Source organism: Molothrus aeneus, chromosome 10 (genome assembly GCF_037042795.1).
Source record: "Molothrus aeneus isolate 106 chromosome 10, BPBGC_Maene_1.0, whole genome shotgun sequence".
In the NCBI taxonomy this organism is placed as follows: domain Eukaryota; kingdom Metazoa; phylum Chordata; class Aves; order Passeriformes; family Icteridae; genus Molothrus; species Molothrus aeneus.
Window position 1 is genome coordinate 1,333,584 of NC_089655.1, and position 21,234 is coordinate 1,354,817.

The following is a 21,234-nucleotide window of genomic DNA, read 5'->3' on the forward strand; positions in this document are numbered from 1 at the left end:
GATTACTGGGCAAATAATTAATTTTAACCCTGTAGACTCAAATAGACCCTCTTGTGCTTGCCATATTGCATCAGATGGAGCAGCTTTGGTCTTTGTCTTCCCAAAGTCCACCTTGTGTTGGATTAAATTGCCAGCTGGCTGCAGTGGGCAGTGTGACAGCTTCTGAACCAAACATGGCCAAAGTGCTGCTTTGCTCATTTCACCTGTGGTGCCTTCCCTGCCTGGGTGTGATTCCAGTCACTGGATGATGTTTTACATCAGAAAGTGTTATTGTACAGCTCACCATGGCACATGCTGGGAAGCAGCAAGGTGACCTGTTGCAGCTCCTCATTTTCTGGTGTTCAGGGTAGAGAGGATGAAGCACCAGCCATCAGTACCTGTGATTTCTGGTGAACTGCTCCCAAATAATTTTCTTAAAGTGTGTCTGATTTGTTGTTTGGTTTTGGTTTTGGTTTTTTTAAATTAAATGTCAGTATTATTCCTTGACATCTTAAAACTTTACTCAGGTTGATTTACACTTGAACCTATGCCAAGTGCTTTATTCTTTCTTTATAAGCTCTTCTCTTGATCTTTTTCCAAAGCTTCCTAGAAAGCAGGAATTAGGGGGCCATCCTATCTTTTCTAAAATCCTTGAACTATTCTTTGTTGGTCTTTGCTATTTGAATGTTTCCCTGCTAAACATTTTTCTGAAGTTCTGCTGTCTGCTGAGAAGGGTTACCCCTTTGAGATTTCAAAGCAGTTTATAAGACACAGGGATTTTATTTGATGACCATTTATGTTCTAACTGTCAATAACTGCCAAGAAAGTAGATTAAAAGACGGGGGAAGCTTGGTGTTTGCTGCTGTCTCTTTTTTCTGATCACTTCCTTGCCAGTCCTTTTCTCTGAATTTCTTGTTTACCTCTTCATGCAGCCTTTTTCTTCTCTAGTTTCTCTCTCTCCTGCCCATTTTACAGATTGATTTCCAGGGTTCCTGCTGTAGTGAGAGCTGTGGAGGGACCAGGGCAGTGAGGGACCTGGGTGTTTCTGCTGCCTGGGGCTGTTCCACACAGCCTTTTTAGGGGAACCTTTTGGTTCCCACTCTTCAGTGCCTGTACCTGGGGCTGCACAAGGGCAACACAGCTCAGCTCTCTTTCTCCATCTCCTTGGGTGCATTGTCTTGGCAGTGAGAATGATGTAGGTAATATCCCTCAGGATTCAAGGGTGGACCAGATGGCTTCTCAGGTTCCCTGTGAGCCCTGCTTGTCCTGGTGGGCAGAGCGTGTCCAGGGTAGCCATGAGCCATAGTGCTTTATGTGCCTTCTCCTTTCCTTCTGTCTCCTCTTTCCTTCTCCAAGTCCTGTGACCTCACTCAGGCTGAGAAATACATCCTCAAAAAAACTCTCCTTTTCTAATCCATTTTCTAAAGTACTACAATTGCCATGTTTCTATGTTCTGACATTTACAAGCTAGAAGCATTGGACTTTTTTTCTTAAGGTTCTCCAATATCGACCCCTAGTCCATCTCCGCTACCTCGTACCCCAACGTCCACTCCGGTGCACATGAAGCAAGGCTCTGCCAGCTCAGTCCTCAATAACCCCTATCTTATTGTGGACAAGCCTGGACAAGTTGGAGCAGCAGCCACAAGCACAGGTGTGTAGTGTGACCTCAGAAGGCAGTGGCTCAGTGTCACCTGTTCAGGTTTGTTCTCCCTTCAGAATGATCAGTACAACTGCAGGGTTTGAGCTCGTGGAGATGAGCAGTGCTCAGCAGAGAAGGGGGAAGGTGTTGGTTTGTGTGTGTGGCTGAGGAGATCTCAGGCTTGAGCATTGCTGCCTGTAGGAAACAGCTCAGAGTGAAGCCAAACTCAACTACAGACACCTCTTCAAAGAGAGCCTGTTCTTTTCAGGTGACAAGGGAAGGGGAGAGAGTGATGTATACCATGGTGCACAGCTTCAGACACAAAGAGTGCACAGGGGGTTGGGTGACAGTGCTGGTGTGGATATGGCAAAGAGCTTGAGAGGTTTCAGTGACTGCCAGAGCAGTCTTAGGTCACAGTAGATGTGTTGAAATACAGAGATCCTGGTTACCAGGAGAACAGCCATGCTGGATTTTGTTACTGCTCTCAGCTTCTGCCTGATCTAATTCCAGCTGCTTTGGATTCCTCTTTACTGGATTCCCTCAGTGGTGGAAAAAGCCTGGGGTCACAGGGAGGGCTGAACTGCAGGACCCAGGTGATGGATAGAGGAGTCAGTCAGTGTTTGTGTGAGGTGCAGGAGAGGTCCCTCAGAAGTCATTTATTTGTTGTGATAAATGGCCAAGCACTGCTGTCTATTTTAGAACACACTTGTTTGTGTAGGTGTGTGCTTCCCAGCAGGATGCCCAGGGCCAAGTGAGGGAGTGCATCATCCATAGAACACAAACCATTTGCTGGTCATGGTTGGAAAACACAAAAATTCTTTTTTGCTGATGCTTCTTCCCTTTATCTGAGGGAACACAGCTGTCATGTTCATTTTAACTTCATCACAGAGGGAATTAGTAGGTTCATTGGTAGGAGTTGTATCTGAATTTTTTTAAGTATGTTTTGGGCTTTCTTGGTAACACTGATGCTATTTCACCTATAGGGTTTGATTAATTGGGGTTTTTCTGATTGGTTGAGGGATTTCTGCCTCTTATTTTCTGTTTCTTCACCTCCAGCCTGACTGTCTCCTCTGCCTAAGTGTTTTATCATGGTTTGGGTAACCTTTGGGTTCTAATAGAGCTTTGTACCTGGAGGATAGGATGTGCAGATGCAGCAGAATGTTGGGATGTCCAAGTGTTAGTGCAGTTGTTGTTCAAGCTGCAGTTTCCCACCACAGTGCAGGTGTACAGAGGGGCCTGGCAGAGACTCTGACTGCCTGTCCCTCCCTGCACTGCTGTGCCTCCCCTGTATCCTGCCCCAGTCAGAGCACATCAGTGGCAGAGCAGGAAGTTGATGCCCTCCCCTCCCCAAACAACTTTGCTGTGAGATCCTCATCAGCAGACCCTGGGTGAGGCTGCAGCTGGGTCTGTGGAACTGTTTGGCAGCAGCAGCCAGGCTGGACTGAGCATGATGTGTATTACAGAAAAAGTCACTGGGACACTTTTGATAAGGCTGCAGATTGTATTTAACAGAAGGGGTGAGATCTTCATGCTCTGTGAAAGCCAGCCTTCCCAAAGCCCTTACTCTCAGAAATGGCTGCTCATTTACTTCTAAACTCAAGGGTGCATTGTAGTACAGCTGTATGAGACACTGGATTTTTGCTTTCATGTGTGTGATCTGTGGCTTTGGTGTCTCTTGAACAAACAAAACTGCCAAAGCAGCCCAAGAGCAGCACACAGGGCTGCTGAGAGCAGTCTTGTGCAACACTGATAGTGCAGGGTGAGTTTACTGCTGGACCCCCATCCATCCTGGGGCCAGGGGAGTGCTGGGGCACGTGTGAGTCTGATGACTTTGCAAGAGCATCTGCCACGGGTGACTCGTTGCCTTCACTCCTTGTTTCTGTTTCTTCCTTTACCTTTCTCACTCTGTCCTTTGCTCTTGTTACTCCTCACTTTGTCTCACTCCTTTTGTGGCCTTTCTTTTCCTTCTCTCTCCAAGCCTCCCTCCATGCCAGTGTCCAAGGCTAGTGTGGGTTCAGGGGTTTCTGGGCAGCAGAGGACTTTGCACCTGTCCTGATTTCGTGGTTGCACCCATAGCTGATATCCTCAGCCAGGCAGGAAGGCTCCTGACCACCTGCTTGCAGCACACAGAGCAGTGGGTGGAGAGCCCCTTCTCTGGGGCCTGGTTCCTGCAGGTGAAATTCAGTGTTGGATCTGTTTTGTGCCCGTGGTGGTTCCTGCTGATGTTCCAGCTGCAGAATGCAGATGAAATGAAATGCCCTGTTCCTTGTTAGAGGAGGTTTCATGTGTGCAGGGCCCCTGCTCCCAGCCCTCACCCAGCATCTGCTTTGTTTCCTGCCCTCAGGGAGCCCGACCAGCAAACTGAGCAGTGTCTGTCAGGCCTCTCATGGAACTGCATCTCCTGTGGCAAAGACCCATGGCAGCAGCTTTGGCACCTCAGCTGTCAAGGTAATGTTCTCATTAGCTGTGTACTTCCCTTTTACAGTCCAGCTTTCTATTAAATGGCACTTTTTAGCATTAAAAATTCTGCACTTCAGGCAAGTTCTCGGCTTGTCATTTCCTGTGAAGGGTTACTGTGTAACAGATGGAGCCAGAGGAGAACATGGTGGTTATACAAGATGGTAGTGGCACTTCATGCAGCTCTAACTAGGCTTGCCTCCATATCTGTTAAAGGCATTTCTGCTTCTCTGCAAGGAGATCCATGGAGGGCATAGTTCCCCAAACGTTTTATCTTTCAAAAAAAGCTTTTCTGTAGCTGCCTTTGATCTTCTTCACTTTGTTAGTCACAGAGCATGATTAAACCAGAGATGCCTACCTCAAAACATTCACTCTGTTCATTATTTTTGTACAGCAGCTGTTCCAGGCAGCCTGAAAATAACTCATGTAGTGGTTTTACAACTGTCTGGATTTAGAAAAATGTTTGTGTAAACACTGGAGTAACATTTGGATGTGTAAACAAACAGCAATAAATACAGTTCATGCTTCTGATCTGCAAAGCCCAAAAGGTACAGAGCTGAACTGTCTCACATAAAATCTTCCCCTCATCTTGTGCTAGGGATGATATTTCTGGCAGGGAAGTGGCGTCAGCCAGGCTCTGAAAGCAGCTGGTGGGTGTGCTCTGGAACAGGAGCACTCCGTGTCTCCAAGCCTCAGTGTTAAAGCAGGAGATGCTTTAAGAGAGGGGAAGGCTTGCCAGGCAGCCTGCAGAGAGCAAATCACCTCACATCTGGAGCTGAGATGCTTCCTGTGTCTGCTGGGGAGTGGTGCTGCAGACTGGTCTGAAGCAGTTTGTTTGGAGTGGCATTTTCAGTGTCAGGTGTGCAGCTGGCAGTCAGATTTTATAAGCCTGTGTGCTCAGATGGATTTCACTTAACTATGTGAAAATAGTTCATTTTTCTTTATTTTTCACTGATTTGGGACAGTTTTTTCTGAAAAGTTTTCAATGAGTCAAAGTAGGCACACATCTTTAGTAACAGCTGAATTCTGTATTTCCAGGGCAACATTAAATACTGAAGATATTTTTAAAAACCCACAGAAGTCATACTTCTGTAAACAGAAATGTTATTTGATTTATGTCTTCTGGTTGGTGGAAAAGCTGTAATTTTAGGGCTTCTTTAAAGAGAAAAGTGTGGCTGATAGTTCAGTGGGATATTATACTATGTGCATAACTCAGCCCTTCTCATCTCTTCACTGTGTGCTAGTTTTCTGTATTTATTTTAATGACTTCAGGCTGTGTTTCTGCAGCCAGTCTCAAATGCAGCTGCAGTGGAGAGGACAGGTTGTGCCTTGTCTTCACACCTCCCATTTGCCAGCAGTTGTGCAGCTGTGTGGTGACCAGAGCAGACAGCCAACCTGTGGAAAACTGATGTTTGCAGCCACATGTGTCAGTACCAGAGGATGCCAGGAGTTGCAGGGCCTGATTTCTGCTCATGATCCATCCAAGGATGGGCCAAGTGATTGTGAAACCATGGCTTTGGGGTTCACACTGATTGTAAAAGAGAGCAGTTGCACTGTAACAAACTCCCTTAAATGCACTTGGCCTCTCTGCTGACCTCAGACCCAGAAGTACCAGGTGCAGATGACAAAATGTTTTTTTACTTAATGTTTGTTGTTTCTGCCAAATGGTGAGTTCTGTCTGTGAGGGTTGTGTGCCTCTGCATCGTTCCAGTTAGAGGAGAGCATGAACTCCTCTGAGAGAAGAATTTTCTCATCCATAACTTGTTTCTTCTTACACTGTCTTCTCTCTCAGAGATTGTGTATAAAATCACAAAATGATTGAGGTTGGCAGAGACCTCTGGAGATCAACCACTCCTACTCAAAGCAGGGTCAAATAGAGCAGGTTCCTTGGGAGTGTGTCCAGTTGGGTTTTGAGTATCTTCAAGGCTGAAGAGTCCCCAGCCTCTCTGACCAACCTGTTACTCTGTTGGTCACCATCAACAACAACAAAGTTTTCCTTATCATTTCCTGTATTTCAGTTTGTGCCCATTGACTCTGTCCTTGCATGGAGTGTTGTCTGGCTTGACCTTCATTCCACCTTCCTAGCAGGTGTTTGTATGCATTGATAAGATGTCCCCTCAGCCTATTTGAATTTTAAGTGAAATACTTTTATATAAAAAATTGATCAGAGAACATGAGTCAATATTTTTGTCTGTGTATGACATGGTAAGAAACAGTTACTATTGTTGGAGATGTAACTTGCCAACTAAAATCTGCTTTGTGTGTTATATTCAGAAAGTTAGACTCCTTTTACTCAAGTGTTGACTGATTTTTGGGAATGTCCTATTTGCACAGGTAATTTGGCCTGCCCAGATGGTCCATGCTGCCCTTTATTAGCAGTCACTTGTTTTATTTCTCCTATTGAACATATCACTGATTTTTGCATCATGTCTTTTCATTTGCAGCAGGAGGATTCTCTTTTTGCCACCATGCCACCCCTTTGTCCCATTGGGAGCCATTCCAAGGTGCAAAGCCCCAAGTCAGTCACTGGAGGACTGGGAGCTTTTACAAAGGTATCCTTCCTTCTTTCTTTGTGCTGGGACAGGCAGCCCAGCAGTGCCATTTCCTGCTGACTTGTGCCACAAACCATGGAACTTCAGTGCTTGTAAAACTCTTACTGGAAGATGTATCTTGCTGCTCAGGGCTTTGTAGTATCTCTCAAAAATGTGTCTTGTTTTTTCTTTCCCTGTGGCTCTGCTCTCCCTGGGATCTTGCCTTTTATCACCTCCTCTATCCTTTCTGGGGTTCTTTTTTGAATAACTGTTGTGTTCAGGCTGATATTTTGAAAGCTTATTTTTAATGGGATGCAGTAGAAGTAAACTGCAATAGATCTGTTAGGAGCTTCTTAAAAAATTATAACAGTGATTTGTGAATCTCAGATGTTGCTGCTTCTGGCTGTATTTCCTTAAATATTACCACATGGAATATAAAATGTTTCTGTCAATGTTAGGTGATCCAAGTAAAAGGTGAAAGAATGCTTCCTACCAGTTACAGTACCTACAATAATATGATAGGGGATAAAAAACCCTAAAGAGGCTTTTTTATGCCACTGCCTTTAGAGGTTAGATGTAAGGGAAACATAAAACATGCACACAAGAGAATGTGTGTATGTGAGCTGTAATAATTTACAGTGTCTATAGCTATTGGTTGTAACATTCCAGGAGAGAAATAAAAAACAGGTTCAGAACATGAATTTGAAACTTTAAAGTGTCATGGCTCTGTGTGGAGATGTAGGGCCTGAAGAACTCAGGTTTTTTACTTTTTTACAAAAAGTCCCTTGTCAGGATGAATGGTACTTGTAACACTACCAGCAGTTGCTGTGACTCTCTAATTTCCATGACCACCTCTAAAACGGGGACTGCTTTGTCACTGTGTCAGTTTGTCCCACCACCCCACTGCTGTGTGGGAGCAGCCCTCACTTGGAGCTGAGTTAGGGTCCCTGTGGTGGTGAGCACCACGTCTGAGTTCAGAGTGTGCCTGCCCTTCCCTGCAGACAGGCTGCTCCACAGCAGTCTTCAGTGGTTGAAGGGGATGCTTTGGAGTGGCTCCTTAGAGCAGAGGCTACACAAGATCCAGAGGATAAAGTGGGGATTTATTGAAGGCCTTCAAACAGTTTCACCTTGGGCAGTCAGAAGCCTCTCAGGGGCTACACCCAAGCTGGACAATGGGCACCAGTTTTTCAGACAATTTAAGTGTGGTCCATTTACATATCAGGGGTTAATTCTCCAATTACAGCTTCAGCTAATGAAGTCATTTATCTCCAGTTTGCTCCCCCCATTCACTTTTGTTTGTACTTTTTGGGTCCTGAGGCTGGGGCGTGTCCTTGGTTCCCAGGCCCAGAGGGATTGTTTTGTCTGACCAAACTGTGAACTCTGTGTGGAGTTTGGAGCGATGCACTGATGCAGTACGGGCTCTGAAAATATAAAAGCTGAAGTCCTGAGGCATGCAGGGTGTTTGCTGTCCGTGTGACTGTGTGTGCCCCTGCGCAGGTGATCATCAAGCAGGAGCCCGGGGAGCTGCCGCAGCAGGCGGCGGTGCCGGCGGCGGGCGCGGCGCAGCCCTCGCTGCAGCAGTACGTCACCGTCAAGGGCAGCCACATGCTGGCCCTGTCCCCGCAGAAAGCCGCGGTGAGCAGCGGCGAGGGGACCGTGCAGTCCAAGGTAAGGGCACCTGGGCGTCTCTGGGGTGCTGGCAGCTGTCTGTGGTGTTCCTGCAGCCCTTGGTGCCTCTCCAGGGCAGCAGGGTTGCTCGTGCCTCGCTGCCAGGTGGCAGTGCCATGGGTGGCTGGGTTCTGTGTGCAGAGTGGCTCCTGTCCTGCTTCCCTGCAGTGCCTGGGAGGGCAGCAGGCTGAGCAGGCACTGTTACATTTTATTGTGTACAGGGACTTCACCCACTTCTGTCCAAGCTGTTGCAACAGTGGGGTGCAGGTGCTTTTGGGCTGCCATCAGCAGCTCTTGCTGAAACTCATCCAGGTCTTTCCATAAAAGAAGGTGAATTCTTTCCTGCGAATGCAGGCCTGCAACATAAGAGAACAGCACAAATAGGGAGTGAGGTGGAGGCTGAGCAGAGTAGGATTAGGTGAAAGCAGTCCTATTTGAGTGGCAACTCAAGCATTTTACTGTAGGAGTCGTGCCAATGCAGTCCTGCTTTGCCAGGAGTGACACAGCTTCTGAGAAGGCACAGTGCAGTGACAAGATGACAGATGTGTCAGAAATTGTCTCCATTCTTGCCTCTTTCCATTGTGGACAGAGTCAAATGACGTGCCAGGCACTAGAGATAACATACACAGCTTTCACGTTTGCATAAGTAAATACTTCTTTTGCATTTGCAACATATCCTTGTTCTTTTTGCTGCCTTTCTTGCCTGTTTGAGCAGGTATGCAAAAACTCGTGTTCCACTGCAGTTACCATTAACACATAAAATTGAAGCACTTTGTGGGTTCTGCTTTGAGGCTGTAGTTTTCCCAGGGAATCTGTTCCCATGGATGTGTTGAAACGGAATTTCTACATCTCTTTAATTCACCAAGGCAAGCTTTATCTTCAGCTGGAATTAAGCCATTGCTTATAAATCAGAAATAAAGGAATTGCCCTGTGATTTGAATGAATTTAATCTTTAGTGGGTGCGCTGAGGTCCTGGCTGGGTTTATCAGTTTATCGTTTAACTCGGGATTGGCCTCTTGCCCATTTAATTTTGTTCTGAGTGAAGAGCTTCTGTTCGTGACCAGGCACATGCTGAAATGCCTGGAGATGATGGGGGGGTGTGCCAGCCAGGTTCCCAGGATGCTGTGGCCAGCAGGGCCCCGTCCCATGCCATCCCTGTGTGTTGCAGGTTGTTGGTGTTCCCGTTGGTTCCGCGCTGCAGTCGACGGTGAAACAAGCGGTGGCCATCAGTGGTGGGCAGATCCTCGTGGCAAAGTCCAGCTCCTCGGTGGCAAAGGCTGTTGGCTCCAAGCAGGTTGTGACTCAAGGTGTAGCCAAAGCCATCGTCAGTGGAGGTGGAGGGACAATTGTGGCTCAGCCCGTGCAGACTATAACCAAGGCGCAGGTTTCTTCCACGGGGACTCTGAAAAGTACATCTCAAGGCTCAGGTAGAGTGATGTTGTACCTTATTAATGCCTAGTGATGGGTCTATAATGATGTATTCAGCTGCAAATAACTGTGTGTGATTGAAACACCTGGAAGTGAGCAGAGAGCTCTGTAGGAAAATTCAGGCTGAGATTAATAATAAAGAAAATGTTCATTCATTATCTGTAAGGGGGAAGAGAGAGCACAAGTGCCTTAAAACATGCTGTGTTCTGGAAGTGGAGACCAGATGGATATGCTGGGGAATGTGCAGGAGACCTTGCAGACTTTCATAGAGCCAGGTCTCACATTTTGGCCTGGCATTATGGTCCTTCCCCATGAATCCAGCCAGCCAGAGCCAAAGTGTCCCTATTTCATGCCCACATCTTCCCCAGTGCTTACAGGTACAGGAGTATAGGCAGAAGCCCCCTGTGTGCATGTGCTCAGAGCAGCTGTAGCTGAGCCCAGGCTGGGGCTCTGGGCTGTTGGAAAGCTGCTGTGTGGTGCCTGGGGCTGCAGGCAGGCTGCAGACCCCACAGCTGTGCTGCTTTGGCCTGCAGCCACAAGTGGGAATGCACACAGCGAGATTTTCTCCGGGCCTATTAACAAAAGTGTCTGTGCATTGCTGGTGGAGTTAATCTGCAGTTAGAGCAGCTCAGCAGGGATTACTGAGGGCTGGTTGCATGTCACTGAGTACTTGCATCCTGTGCAGATTTCAGTGCATACTACTTTCTGCAAGCAGCTGGTTTATTCATTTTTATTCTCTCTTTCTAGTGATGGCTACACTGCAGTTACCAGCTACCAACCTGGCAAACCTGGCAAACTTACCACCAGGCACCAAGCTGTACCTCACCACCAACAGCAAGAACCCTTCTGGGAAAGGAAAACTGCTGCTGATACCCCAGGGAGCCATACTGAGAGCCACAAATAATGCTAGTTAGTCTTGCAGGGAAATCTAATGAGTTAAATAACGTAATCACTGCATAATTAATGTGTTGGGCATTTTTTTGGTAGAAAGCATCCTGGTGCTGTGGAAATCAGTAATGGGATAGGGTTTCTTTGTTCACAACAACCCATATGTGGTGCTTTTTAAGGCTGAGATCTCACAAGTGGCTTTTGTTCTCAGTGAAACTGCTTTTCATGCTGTGCTCTCAGTGCAGAAATGGTTTTTTGGTTAATGGGCCTGTGAATGGAGCTCCCAGTGTAGAACCTGCAGCTGGGGCAGTCCAGCTTTGATAAGGTCATTGGCACCAGGGAAGATCAGATACTCGTGATGCTTATGACAGAGCCATAAGTATTTTTTTTACCCTTGTTTCCTGATGAGAGACTGCAAAAAGTCACTGTTCAGGCTGTTCCTTCTGAAGACAGAGCAATATCAAAGTGTCACTGCAAATTACCACTGCTTGGTATCCATGATCTGTTATTATGTTAACAAAATTGCATTGACAGCCAGTGAAATTAAAATTAAGAAACCAATGAGATTCAGTGTTTCCAGAGCTTTTGCTGCACATCCAGAACCTGCAAAAAAGTGATGAAAAGATTGTTCTTTTTTTGGACAGCATTTTCATTTTATAGAAAGTTCCAAACAGCCTGAAATGAGCTTTGCTTGTCCACCAGGCCTCCTTATCTCCCCAATAGCTCCTCTTGTTTGTGGCATTAGCTGAGCTGTAAGAGAGCACAGCAGCACAGCTGAACTTTTCTTTACTCAGTATTGACATTGCTTGACTGCAAAACACGTGGTGCCAAATGTCTGGCAAAGTCTTTTCAAATTCTTGTATATACAGGGATGCTTTAGCAGCTGGCACTGTCTGATTACCAAAGGGTCAAGTCTTATCCTCTGGTTACAGGTCTTCAGTCTGGTTCTTCTACAAATAGTGGAGGAGGAGGAGGAGGAGGAGGTGGAACCCAAAGCACAAGCAGTAACTTGTCACAGCACCTCACCTACACATCCTACATCCTGAAGCAGACACCCCAGGTCAGTGGCACATCTCAGTGGAAGCACACTGGCATTTCAGGGTGTTTGGTGGATGTCCTGGGACTCTGGTGTCTGGAATTTACTTGGCTTTTCTCCTGCTCTGCTTCCATCACAAGGTGTTCTGCAGCAAGAAGGCTGCATCCAGCTCTCAGTGCAGGGCTATCCCCTGTAGTTAGCAGTGCCTGGTTTCAGAAGATCAAATGTTGTTGTGGCTACATTATAGCCACAAGCTTTTTTCTGTTACTCTTAGCTTTTATCTGTTACTCCTACTTTTGTCTGACGCTCCTGAATTTCTGTTGACTCATAACTGTGTTTCAAAGTGCTGACCTCCCTGATTTCTTTCTGGAGCAGGGCACCTTTCTGGTTGGGCAGCCTTCACCTCAGGGCTCTGGGAAGCAGCTGACTCCAGCATCAGTTGTTCAGGGCAGTGTGGGAGTTGGAGCATCTTCCACACAAGGACAAGCCCTAAAAGTGATAACTGGACAGAAAACAGCTCTGTTTACACAGGTAATGTGCAGCTGATGTGTTTCTCTCTTTACTAGTTTTGTCAAAGCCACACATTATTGAGAGCATTTCCTTTCATAGCTGGTTTGATGTGGGGTTTTGTACAATTGTGGTGCTGGCTGTACCACGATGAGGACAGCACACAAAGGCTTACTTTCACCAGACTACAGATTTCCAGCTTTCTCTTCTCAGAGGGGGTCAGCTTGCAATCTCTGTAAGCTTGGGGTTGCTGCTTTGTCAGTTGGCTCTGGGTTTCTTAGTGAAATGGAATTGGAAAAGTGAATAGAGTCAGGTGCAAAAATGTACTTAAATACTTGAACTTTAGAAATGGGTCACCTGCTAAAGCTCTTAAAAATCTTTGGGTTTGGTACCTCTCAGAGATCCTTCTGTTAAAAAGTACCAAGTAGTCTCTATGAAATTCAGATGCCCTAAGACTACTTGGAATTGATTATCCAAAATTCAAGATTGGTAGACAGATATTTGCAAAGTCAACACTTTGAAAGTTGATTTCTGAGGTGATAATTTTGTTCTAGCAAAAGTATTTTGAAAATATTTTCTGGTAATATAAAAAGCATTTCTCTTGTTTGTTTTGTTGTTGTTATTCTGATTTGATTTGGGTTTTTAAAATAATTTTAAACCGTAACTAATATTCTGTTTTCCTTCTGCTGCATTCTTTCTCAAAGGCTACATCCACTGGACAGACATCACTGGTGAAAATATCAGATGGGTCTATAAAATCAGTGCCTGCCTCATCCCAGCTCTCCAAACCTGGCACCACTGTGCTGAGGGTGTCAGGAGGTGTCATCACCACAGCTGCTGCTCCTGCCGTGGCCCTGCCCTCCAATGGGGTGGCCCAGGTGAGGAACAGCACTGCCAGTGTTCTGTAATGCACTGCTTGCACTCCTGCCATGACAGCCCCAGAAAGGATTTGCACAGCTTTTCTCCCCTGGAGGTGCTCTCAGCTTGCTGCTGGGACTGTTCCCTGTACCAGGAGCTCTGAGCAGCCTGTGGGTGCTGCTGGGGGCACAGGAACTGCCCAGGGCTGGGTGCCTGAGCTGCTGCAGCAGTGCTGGGGGCTGGCAGTGCCTGCAGGCCCTGGCTGTGTGCAGGGGCTGTCACTGCCCTGCACCCAGGGCAGCTGTGGCACTGCAGCCTGGCAGGGAGCTGCTCTGGCACAGAGGGAGGCAGGACACAGAACATTTGCATTCCTGAAGTGAATGCCCTTGTGAGTGGGTGCAGCCATGGACCAGTTGATGCAGGCTGGCCATGTGGAGTGGAGCTGCGTGGAGAGGGGAGGAGGCAGCGCAGTGAAGAGTTGGAGTTCACTCTGAGCCTGTTTCTTACTATAAGCCCTAATCTGTGCCTCCCAGGTGCCTGTGGAGAGTTGATGCCATGCTGCCAACAGCCTCCATTCTCTATGTGCCATCATTGTCTGTGGGCTTTTGGCTATGAGGTCTAGAATCTCTTGCTTCCTAACAATTGATAGATAAAAATTTGGGTTTGCTACTTTTATTATATTACCTTGTTCTGCTTATTTTTGAATCACCTGTGACATGAAAAGGGATTTGTTATCCCTCTCTGCCTCTTATTGCCTTTTATTTGCTTCTCTCTGCTTCTTATTTGCCTCTGCAGCAAACAGATAATGCAGCTTCCAGTTCATCATCTGCTGGAGCTCCTGCAGCAAAGGCACCTGGACAGCAGCACCAAATCTGTGTAAGCCAGAGCCAGCCAACTTCATCAGCAGTGAATAAGACTGCGACCTCCAGTGTTGTAAGTGTTGCTTCCTTGATGACTACAGCAACACCTGTGACAGGAAAAGCTACAGTATCAGGTATTAAACTCCCTTCACACCTTTCCCAGAGAAAGTTAGAATCCAGGTGTGAGTTCTGTACATGTCTTCACTGTAAATGGAAGAATTTAGTCACCTGTATCTGTGAGTGTGTGAAACTCATGCTTTCTAAAACACCTTACTAGCATAACTTTTGGCTTAGCCAAGGAAATTTCTAATAATTCAGCATCCTTTTGGCATTGTCTGTATCTGATACAAATAACAGCAGAGGTTGCCCTTTGGTAGTGGAGAGGGATTTTAGTTTTCATGCCAGGTTTTTAGAAGATGCATTTTGCCCGTCAGGAGCAGAATGTGTCACTGTCATGATACCAGCAGTACTGCAGACTTGATTAGTTTGTGAAAGTGAAACTCCACTGTATGCAGAGAATGAGCAGAATTTGTCTGTGAGGCTTTGCATCTGCTCTGTTGGGATTGAAAAGGAGAAAGATGTTGATTAGAGGGAACTGGAGCCTTTGAAGTCAAATTCATTAAGTACAGTGAACTAGGCTGGATCTGGATCATTCAAGTTAATAAAAATGAGGTAATAAAAATGGAATGCCCTTGTGTGGAGGTGAGTTCTCCTTATTTAATTTTATTGTATTTCCATCATCTTGCATGTCAGGGAGGGCAAATACAGCAGGTCTGGGAGTAATGAGTTAAAATTGGAAATTTTTGTTTAGATTAATTTACCTGCTGGCATGTTCTGTTCACTTGAAGTGGTTTCTTATGAAGTGAAGGCAGAGTAAAAATACAGAAAAGAGAAAATAAGTGACACTGAGCTCATCTGACAGTGTCTTTTTGAAGCAGTTCTTCTTGTGTCCTCTCTACTCAAACTTTTCTTTTCTCATGGGTATATTTTACCCAGAGCTTGAAAATAAACAGCATAGATTGCCAAGACTGACAGAGTCCTGCAGGAAGCAATTCAGTGTTTTTCTCTTTGCAAGGAAAGCAGCCAGGTGGGTTTTTTGGAGGAAATAAGCCAAACTAAATAACTTCCAGATTAAAACTCCCATTTACATGTGAGAATGCTGTCTAGATTTTGTTTTGGGGTTTTTTATAACCCAAGGCATTGACTTCATTGTGTAAAACTCTTTCTTTGATAATCTCAGAAGGAACAGTGGATATAAAACACTTATTTCAATGTAATAACAAAGAGAAACTCAGAACTGTTAAAATTCTGAACGATTGTGTTTTTAAAGGCAACTTTTTGAAAAGTATTTCAAACTTGCCCTTGATTTGTATCAAGCAGTGTCTCCCACCCAGCAGGCTGATAGTGTTTGTTGAAAAGATCCCTTTTTAACAGCCTTGCTGTCCTACCCTGCCACATCAGTGTGTCCCACACAAAGGAATGGGTAGCACTAGGTGAGCCTTCTTGCCTGGAGGTGAAAGCCTACCTGACCAGTGCTGGGCATCCTTCAAAACCAAGAAAAATCCAAGATATCTTCACCAGAACTTGCATGTTTAGTACTTGGAAGCAGCTGTGTTTCACTACTACAACTACTACTAATAATGTCAAAACAAATCATAGTTTTAAAATTGTCATGGTGAAATTAAGAAGTTGATTGTTATCAATGTTTTAAAATAGAAGCCTGTTAAATTTCCACAATCTGAAGAAAACTTTAGCTACAGATTGAATACAATTACATGGAAAATAGCCAGTTTACCAGTAGAAAGGATGAACATAGGCCCAAACCGCAGTGTTAGAGTGCTGGCTGTGGTGCCTTGGGGTATTATCACAAGGAGATGACATCTTGTGGAGGACAGAGCTGGCAGACAGGTGATGAGCCCTCCTCAGCTGTGGGACTGTGGCCCAGCTTGGAGTCGTGCTGATTTCTCCTGAAGTTACTGAGTGCTGCCATTGATAATGCTGTTAATGTCAGAATGTTCTGCTTTTTCTTTTGGCCTTGACTGAAATCAGGGATTTAGTTCAGTCTCCAGTTTAATGTCCTTCCCAGCCTGATTAGCCATCCTTATGGGTGTGTTCAGTGCATGTTGCACAGAGAATCCCAACACTCAGTCCAGGAGTGTCCTTTGTCATACCTTTGCACAGCAGCCTTGGGCTTGTCCCACAGTTGGAGCAGGGTGGATTGTGCCCTCCTGAGTGCAGTGGATGCTGCTGAGCTGGACTGCAGAGGTGTGAGTGGCACTGGGTCACCTCCCTGGGAGCAGCTGTGTGAGTACAACAGAGCTGGAGTTCACTGCCTTAGCACAGCCTTCAGCACAAGGTCCGCTCCTGACAAGAGTGTTTTACTCTGCTGAGCCTGCTTCACTTGAAAGGTTTCTCACATCAACTTTTGCTGAAGATTCCTTAGGTAATGAGGAGATTTGCTTTCCAGCTCTCAGAGTGCTGTGCAGCATGTAAGAGTGTGCACACTGCGGTGCAGCACGACGGCGTCTGAGCCATCGTTGTGGCAGTGCAAACTCGTCCTGACAGCTCAGCCAACTGTGGCTTGTTAAGAGGGTGGCACTGCTAGGTTACATGCCATCCTGCTTCAAGCAGAAAGGGACAGAAGTAGCTGAAGATAAACTAACTGGTGTGTTTTATTTAACATTTTGTCTTCCGTTCTTCTTGCAGGGTTGCTAAAAATCCACTCAAATCAGTCTAGTCCACAGCAGGCTGTTCTGACAGTTCCCAGCCAGCTTAAACAGCTCGGTGTAAACACAGCTTCTGGAGGTGTTCAGACAATACTCATGCCTATGAACAAAGGTAAAGGGCAGAGGAGGATGACAGATGGTGTTTGGAAATCTCCTTTGACATAGGGTAGCACTTGGTCACTGTTGGCATACATGGTCCATGGAAGTAGAGATAGAAGAAATTGTAGCAAGGAATTCACCCCTAAACTTTGTGCTGCAAAAGGAGTGTGTTGCTTCTGAAAATGTTAATTTGTCGAAGTGTATGAATTTTGATTTTTTTCTTCTTTGTTGCCTCCCTCCCTTTTTTTTTCCTGTTCATCTCCAGTGCTACAGTCACTTTCTGCCAGCAAAGTTTCAGCAGTTTCAGCAGTCACAGCAGCAAGTACAGTTGTCCCAAGTCCCTCCACAGCATCCATTGCCAAAGGTAAAAAGGGATTTCTTAGTAAGACAAGTAGTAAAAAAAAGCTGGAGCTGCTTTATGCAAGTGGCCTGACTATTAGACTCCATGACTGTGGGTTCCTTTATTTCCATTATTAATGGAGTCTGAATCAAATTAAAATGACACTAGGGACTAGGAATTTAACAGTGACTTCCCCCTCAACAAATCCCACCGTGGAGACGAGTATGGAGAAAAATGAGAATGCTCTAGAAAACTCTAAGGAGTATCTTAAACAGTCATTGTTTCAGTCCATATTGGCAGAGCTGCATGGAGCAGCACACATTCAGCCCCAGGTCCTGCTGCTGTCAGCCAGGTGCACTGAGGTTGCTTTCCAGCAGCACTAGATGCAGACAGCACGTGTCCCTGTGCTCACAGTGGGGAAGGAGAATCACACAACCCTTCCCAGAATAAAGCATGGGGCAGAGTTGACACACTTGAAGTCCAGTCCTGGCACAACTGTCATGTCTCTCTCTGTCCCAGCTGCCTGACCAGACTGCCTGGTTATTTGGGTTTGGCACATCTCTCACTGCTTCTGTCTCACCAGAGTTTGTCCCAGACACGAGAAAGTTCACATGTCAGAATCAGTGGTGTCTTCAAAAAAGCTGTCACTTTGAAATGTCACTTCTTGTTAAAACTTGGTAGCTTTCTATCCAGCTCTTTGTTTGCAGGTTGGCCAGGCAGTTCACTTTAGATCAGGCAGTCGTATGCAAAAGAGCAGCAATTGATTATGCAGGTTTTCTGCCAAGGATGAGATGTGAGCGTGTGGAGGTTTTTGGGGGGAACATGTTCTGGTAGGTCTCTTTCAGCAAAATTGAAAGTCAGATTTGTTCATGCTTAGCAATGAGAATGCAAACAATCAATGAAGGGATGTTATGTAAGACCTTTAGTCTCACAAGGCTGTCTGGTACTTTTATCAAGCTGGCTGTACTTTTTGTCTTAAAATGTGTTCTGTTTCTTTGAAGTTAAGATGGAGCCTGATTCAACAGGACAAAACTGCAGTTCTGTGGGTACCCAAGAAGGCCAAGCAGCAGTTAAAACAGAAGAGAGCTCTGAACTTGGGAATTATGTTATCAAGTAATTGTTCATTTCTCTATAAGGATTTCTGATCTTTGAAGTGCTGGGGGAATGGAGATGGTTCTAGGGATGTGTGCAGTAGTGCTACTTTGACCTAGAAATACATTATAAAATCTGTCCCATACACTGCTGTATCTGTACTTAATCCTGTTGGGTGGCATTTGTTTCAGACAGTGTTGCAATGTTTTGTTTGTGAATGGATTTGTGTGCATGGTTCATGAAAGGGAAAAAAATTATTTGAAGATTTGCAGTTGTTTTGGGCTTTGTTAAAATCACAAGCTGCTAAAATCCCTTTATCATCCTCTGCTTGTATAAGTCCCATTGCCATTGTGTGTCCTTAGTCAGGTCACACTGCCCAGTGAAATGCAGCTCTGAACAGGGGCATCTGAAACAAGCAGAGCTGTCCACCTTCTGGACCCTCAAGTCTTAAGTTCTTATACTTGTGTGTGAAGGCTGCTTTGCTCCACAATTAGAATTAAATAATAATGAATGTTCGATCAGTGGATGCTGTGAAATCCAGTGCCTTGTTTGTGATGCTTCTGTAAGTACTTGTTAGTGTTTTTTCACTGGTACTCAGACTGCAGAATTTTCTCTGCATATTCCTTGCAATGTGTAGGATGTCTCTTCTCCTCTCGATTCCTCCAACTGCCCTGTCTCTGTGTTTTGTAAAGTTTTGTTATCTCAGTGTATTCCTGCAGACACTACCCTGGTGGAGAGTGTATGTAAGAGACAGGAATGAACCTTCAGTCACTACACACTGAAAATTATCTGTTGTAAGATAACTGTTGGAAAATACAGTTCCTGCCAGTTTAATAGGCTCTGGCTGGTTAGGTCCAGTCCCATAAATACAAAGTTTCCCATGTTTCCTATGGGGACAGCCTGCACTGTTACCCCTCAAGGTAACATTGTAGCTTGTGAGATAATGCAGGGCTTTTCTCCAAGCCTGGCTTCAGTTTCTTCAGCCTGACAAATGCAGCTGCAGATGTGGACGCTTCAGCAAGAGGAAGGGCTGTTTGAAATACCTTCTCTGGTTTGGGGTGTAACAGTTTATCCTCACATTGCTATTTTTGATGCCCTGGGGCTAAAGACTTTAAACCATGCAGTGATTTTGAAACCTTTTGCTTCCAACAGCAATCTTCACTGTGATTCTTTTTATCCCTTGCAGCATAGAATATTTGGAGAATGTCCAGCAGCTTTTGACAGCAATAGTGAAGAAGGTTCCATTAATTGCTGAAAAAAGTAAGCAGTAAATGAAAAGGCTTTGCTCTGTATTGTCAGTGCATCAACAGAATGCCTTGCATACTCTGTAGCCACAGAAGTTATTAAAGAGTAGAATGAAATGAAGCCCTTCTCCTAGAGAGTTTACCTCAGGGGTTATTCTGAAGATGCTTAGAATTAGGTTCTTCCAGTAAAGTCAAATATGTTGTTAGCAGTTAAAATCTTTCATCTGTTTTTTTTTTTGTGTTTTTTTTTTTTATTAGAAATAGATTGTATTTCTTCACATAATAGTTGCAAGTAGGTCTTCTTTTCCCTGGTTTGCCCTTAATGGATTTGCTTTTTTTCTTTTTTCTTTTTTTAAATTTAAAACTAGGGTTTCATCAGGCTGACAAATACAGTAACATAGCTCGACACGGAATGTGTTTGTTATTGGGGTTTTTGCCTTCTTTTTTAAACATGAGGGGATAATTTGCAGAGAAGCATTTTAATCTCATGTGGTACTTTATTATTTCATTCCTCTCACTCATGTACATACCTGAAAACGTATCAGCTTTCCCTGGTAACTAATGCACTTTGAAGGAGTGGTCCTGCAGTCTGGGTGGAGCAGAGCCTCTCAAGCAGAGGCAGCAAAGGAGTGAGAGGCACAGGAAAGCTTTCATCACATACAACTCTTGTGCTTTTGTCAGGAAACCTTCTCACTGTTGTTTCATTTTCATGTTGTAATTTGTTAGGAAAAAAAAAATCCAGTTTTCCAAAGGAAAAGGCTTTGAGTAGTAAGGCAGACTTGGAGGTCTACATAATAGAGTTTTTTGGGGAAAAAGAAGCTTAAAACCGCCCATAGCTCCAGGTTCTGTATATATGACCAGGAGGGAGGCAGTTTTGCATTCAAAAACCAGTGTCAGTGTCTCTTGGAGAGAGCACAGCATTTGTAAGAGGTGGTTGTAGTCATTGATCCTGTGAGCATGAAATGCATTTCTCTCCTCCTCTATGATAAATAACATCAAACCCAGAATGCATCTTTCTTCCCTTACTGAAAATTTAATGGAGTTTTTGATTTTGTGTTTTTGTAGGTGAGGATGTAAGCTCTTTTTGTGCCAGTTCAGTGGAACAGTATTACAGCTGGAACATTGGGAAGAGGAGGGCAGCTGAGGTAATGCTCTCCTTCAATATTCCATAAGCAGTTACTAGGAAAGAAGGATTTCTGAATTGTGGAACTTTCCTTGTTGTTTTCTGATTTGTTTTCTGAATAAATCTATTATTTTAAATGGCAGCATTCCTTACTGCAGCGTGCACTGACTTGTGTTCAGACAGTGATCCAGTTTATTGTTCACAGGCTTTCTCAAGCAGAAAGGATGCTAAAGGTCATTTTTCAGTTTATTTGTAGCAAGATGGTTTTTGAAGCATTTTAAAGCTATAAATTTTGTCTGACTGGTACTTTATCCTCATCTCTCCTCTGTGGCATGTTACAGTCAAGGAAATTTTCCCCAACATACTTTATCTATCTTGTTATGGGATTGTGTCTGCTTTCTGTAGGATGAGAATTGAGGAGTCTGACAGAAGCAGTACTAGTGCTGAAATAGATTGTCAGTTCACCAAAGATAAATATTTCAGTTAACCTGGACCTTTTGTATTGTGGTTACCCTCTATTTCTTCATAACTTTGCCATTTTGCTGTGGAGTGTTACAGAGAAGATGTTAACACTGAATTAGATCCTCTGCTGTTGCCAGCTTAAACGATCAAAGAGTTTAATCAAGTTTTAAGAACGTATTTCACTCAAGTGGATTCTTGCACCGTGCTGTCTTTGGTCTTACCTGGGAGATGAAACATTTCAAGTCAGGATGAATGTGACTAGGCCTCTGTAAATGTGTGTCCCTTATCTTGGGATTT

At 44.8% G+C, this 21,234-nt stretch overlaps 1 protein-coding gene across 1 annotated transcript in view; it reads left to right on the forward strand.

The window, feature by feature from the left end:
• The window catches only part of YEATS2 (YEATS domain containing 2), a 48,746-nt gene that overhangs the window by 18,305 nt on the left and 9,207 nt on the right, over window positions 1-21,234 (forward strand). The window contains exons 12-26 of the mRNA XM_066556496.1: window positions 1,475-1,630; window positions 3,963-4,066; window positions 6,520-6,627; window positions 8,104-8,274; window positions 9,443-9,701; window positions 10,450-10,611; window positions 11,523-11,650; window positions 12,002-12,157; window positions 12,838-13,011; window positions 13,787-13,985; window positions 16,558-16,689; window positions 16,942-17,040; window positions 18,018-18,129; window positions 19,295-19,368; window positions 20,418-20,497. Coding sequence (XP_066412593.1) covers window positions 1,475-1,630; window positions 3,963-4,066; window positions 6,520-6,627; window positions 8,104-8,274; window positions 9,443-9,701; window positions 10,450-10,611; window positions 11,523-11,650; window positions 12,002-12,157; window positions 12,838-13,011; window positions 13,787-13,985; window positions 16,558-16,689; window positions 16,942-17,040; window positions 18,018-18,129; window positions 19,295-19,368; window positions 20,418-20,497 — 2,114 coding nt within the window. The remainder of the gene's footprint in view (window positions 1-1,474; window positions 1,631-3,962; window positions 4,067-6,519; window positions 6,628-8,103; window positions 8,275-9,442; window positions 9,702-10,449; window positions 10,612-11,522; window positions 11,651-12,001; window positions 12,158-12,837; window positions 13,012-13,786; window positions 13,986-16,557; window positions 16,690-16,941; window positions 17,041-18,017; window positions 18,130-19,294; window positions 19,369-20,417; window positions 20,498-21,234) is intronic.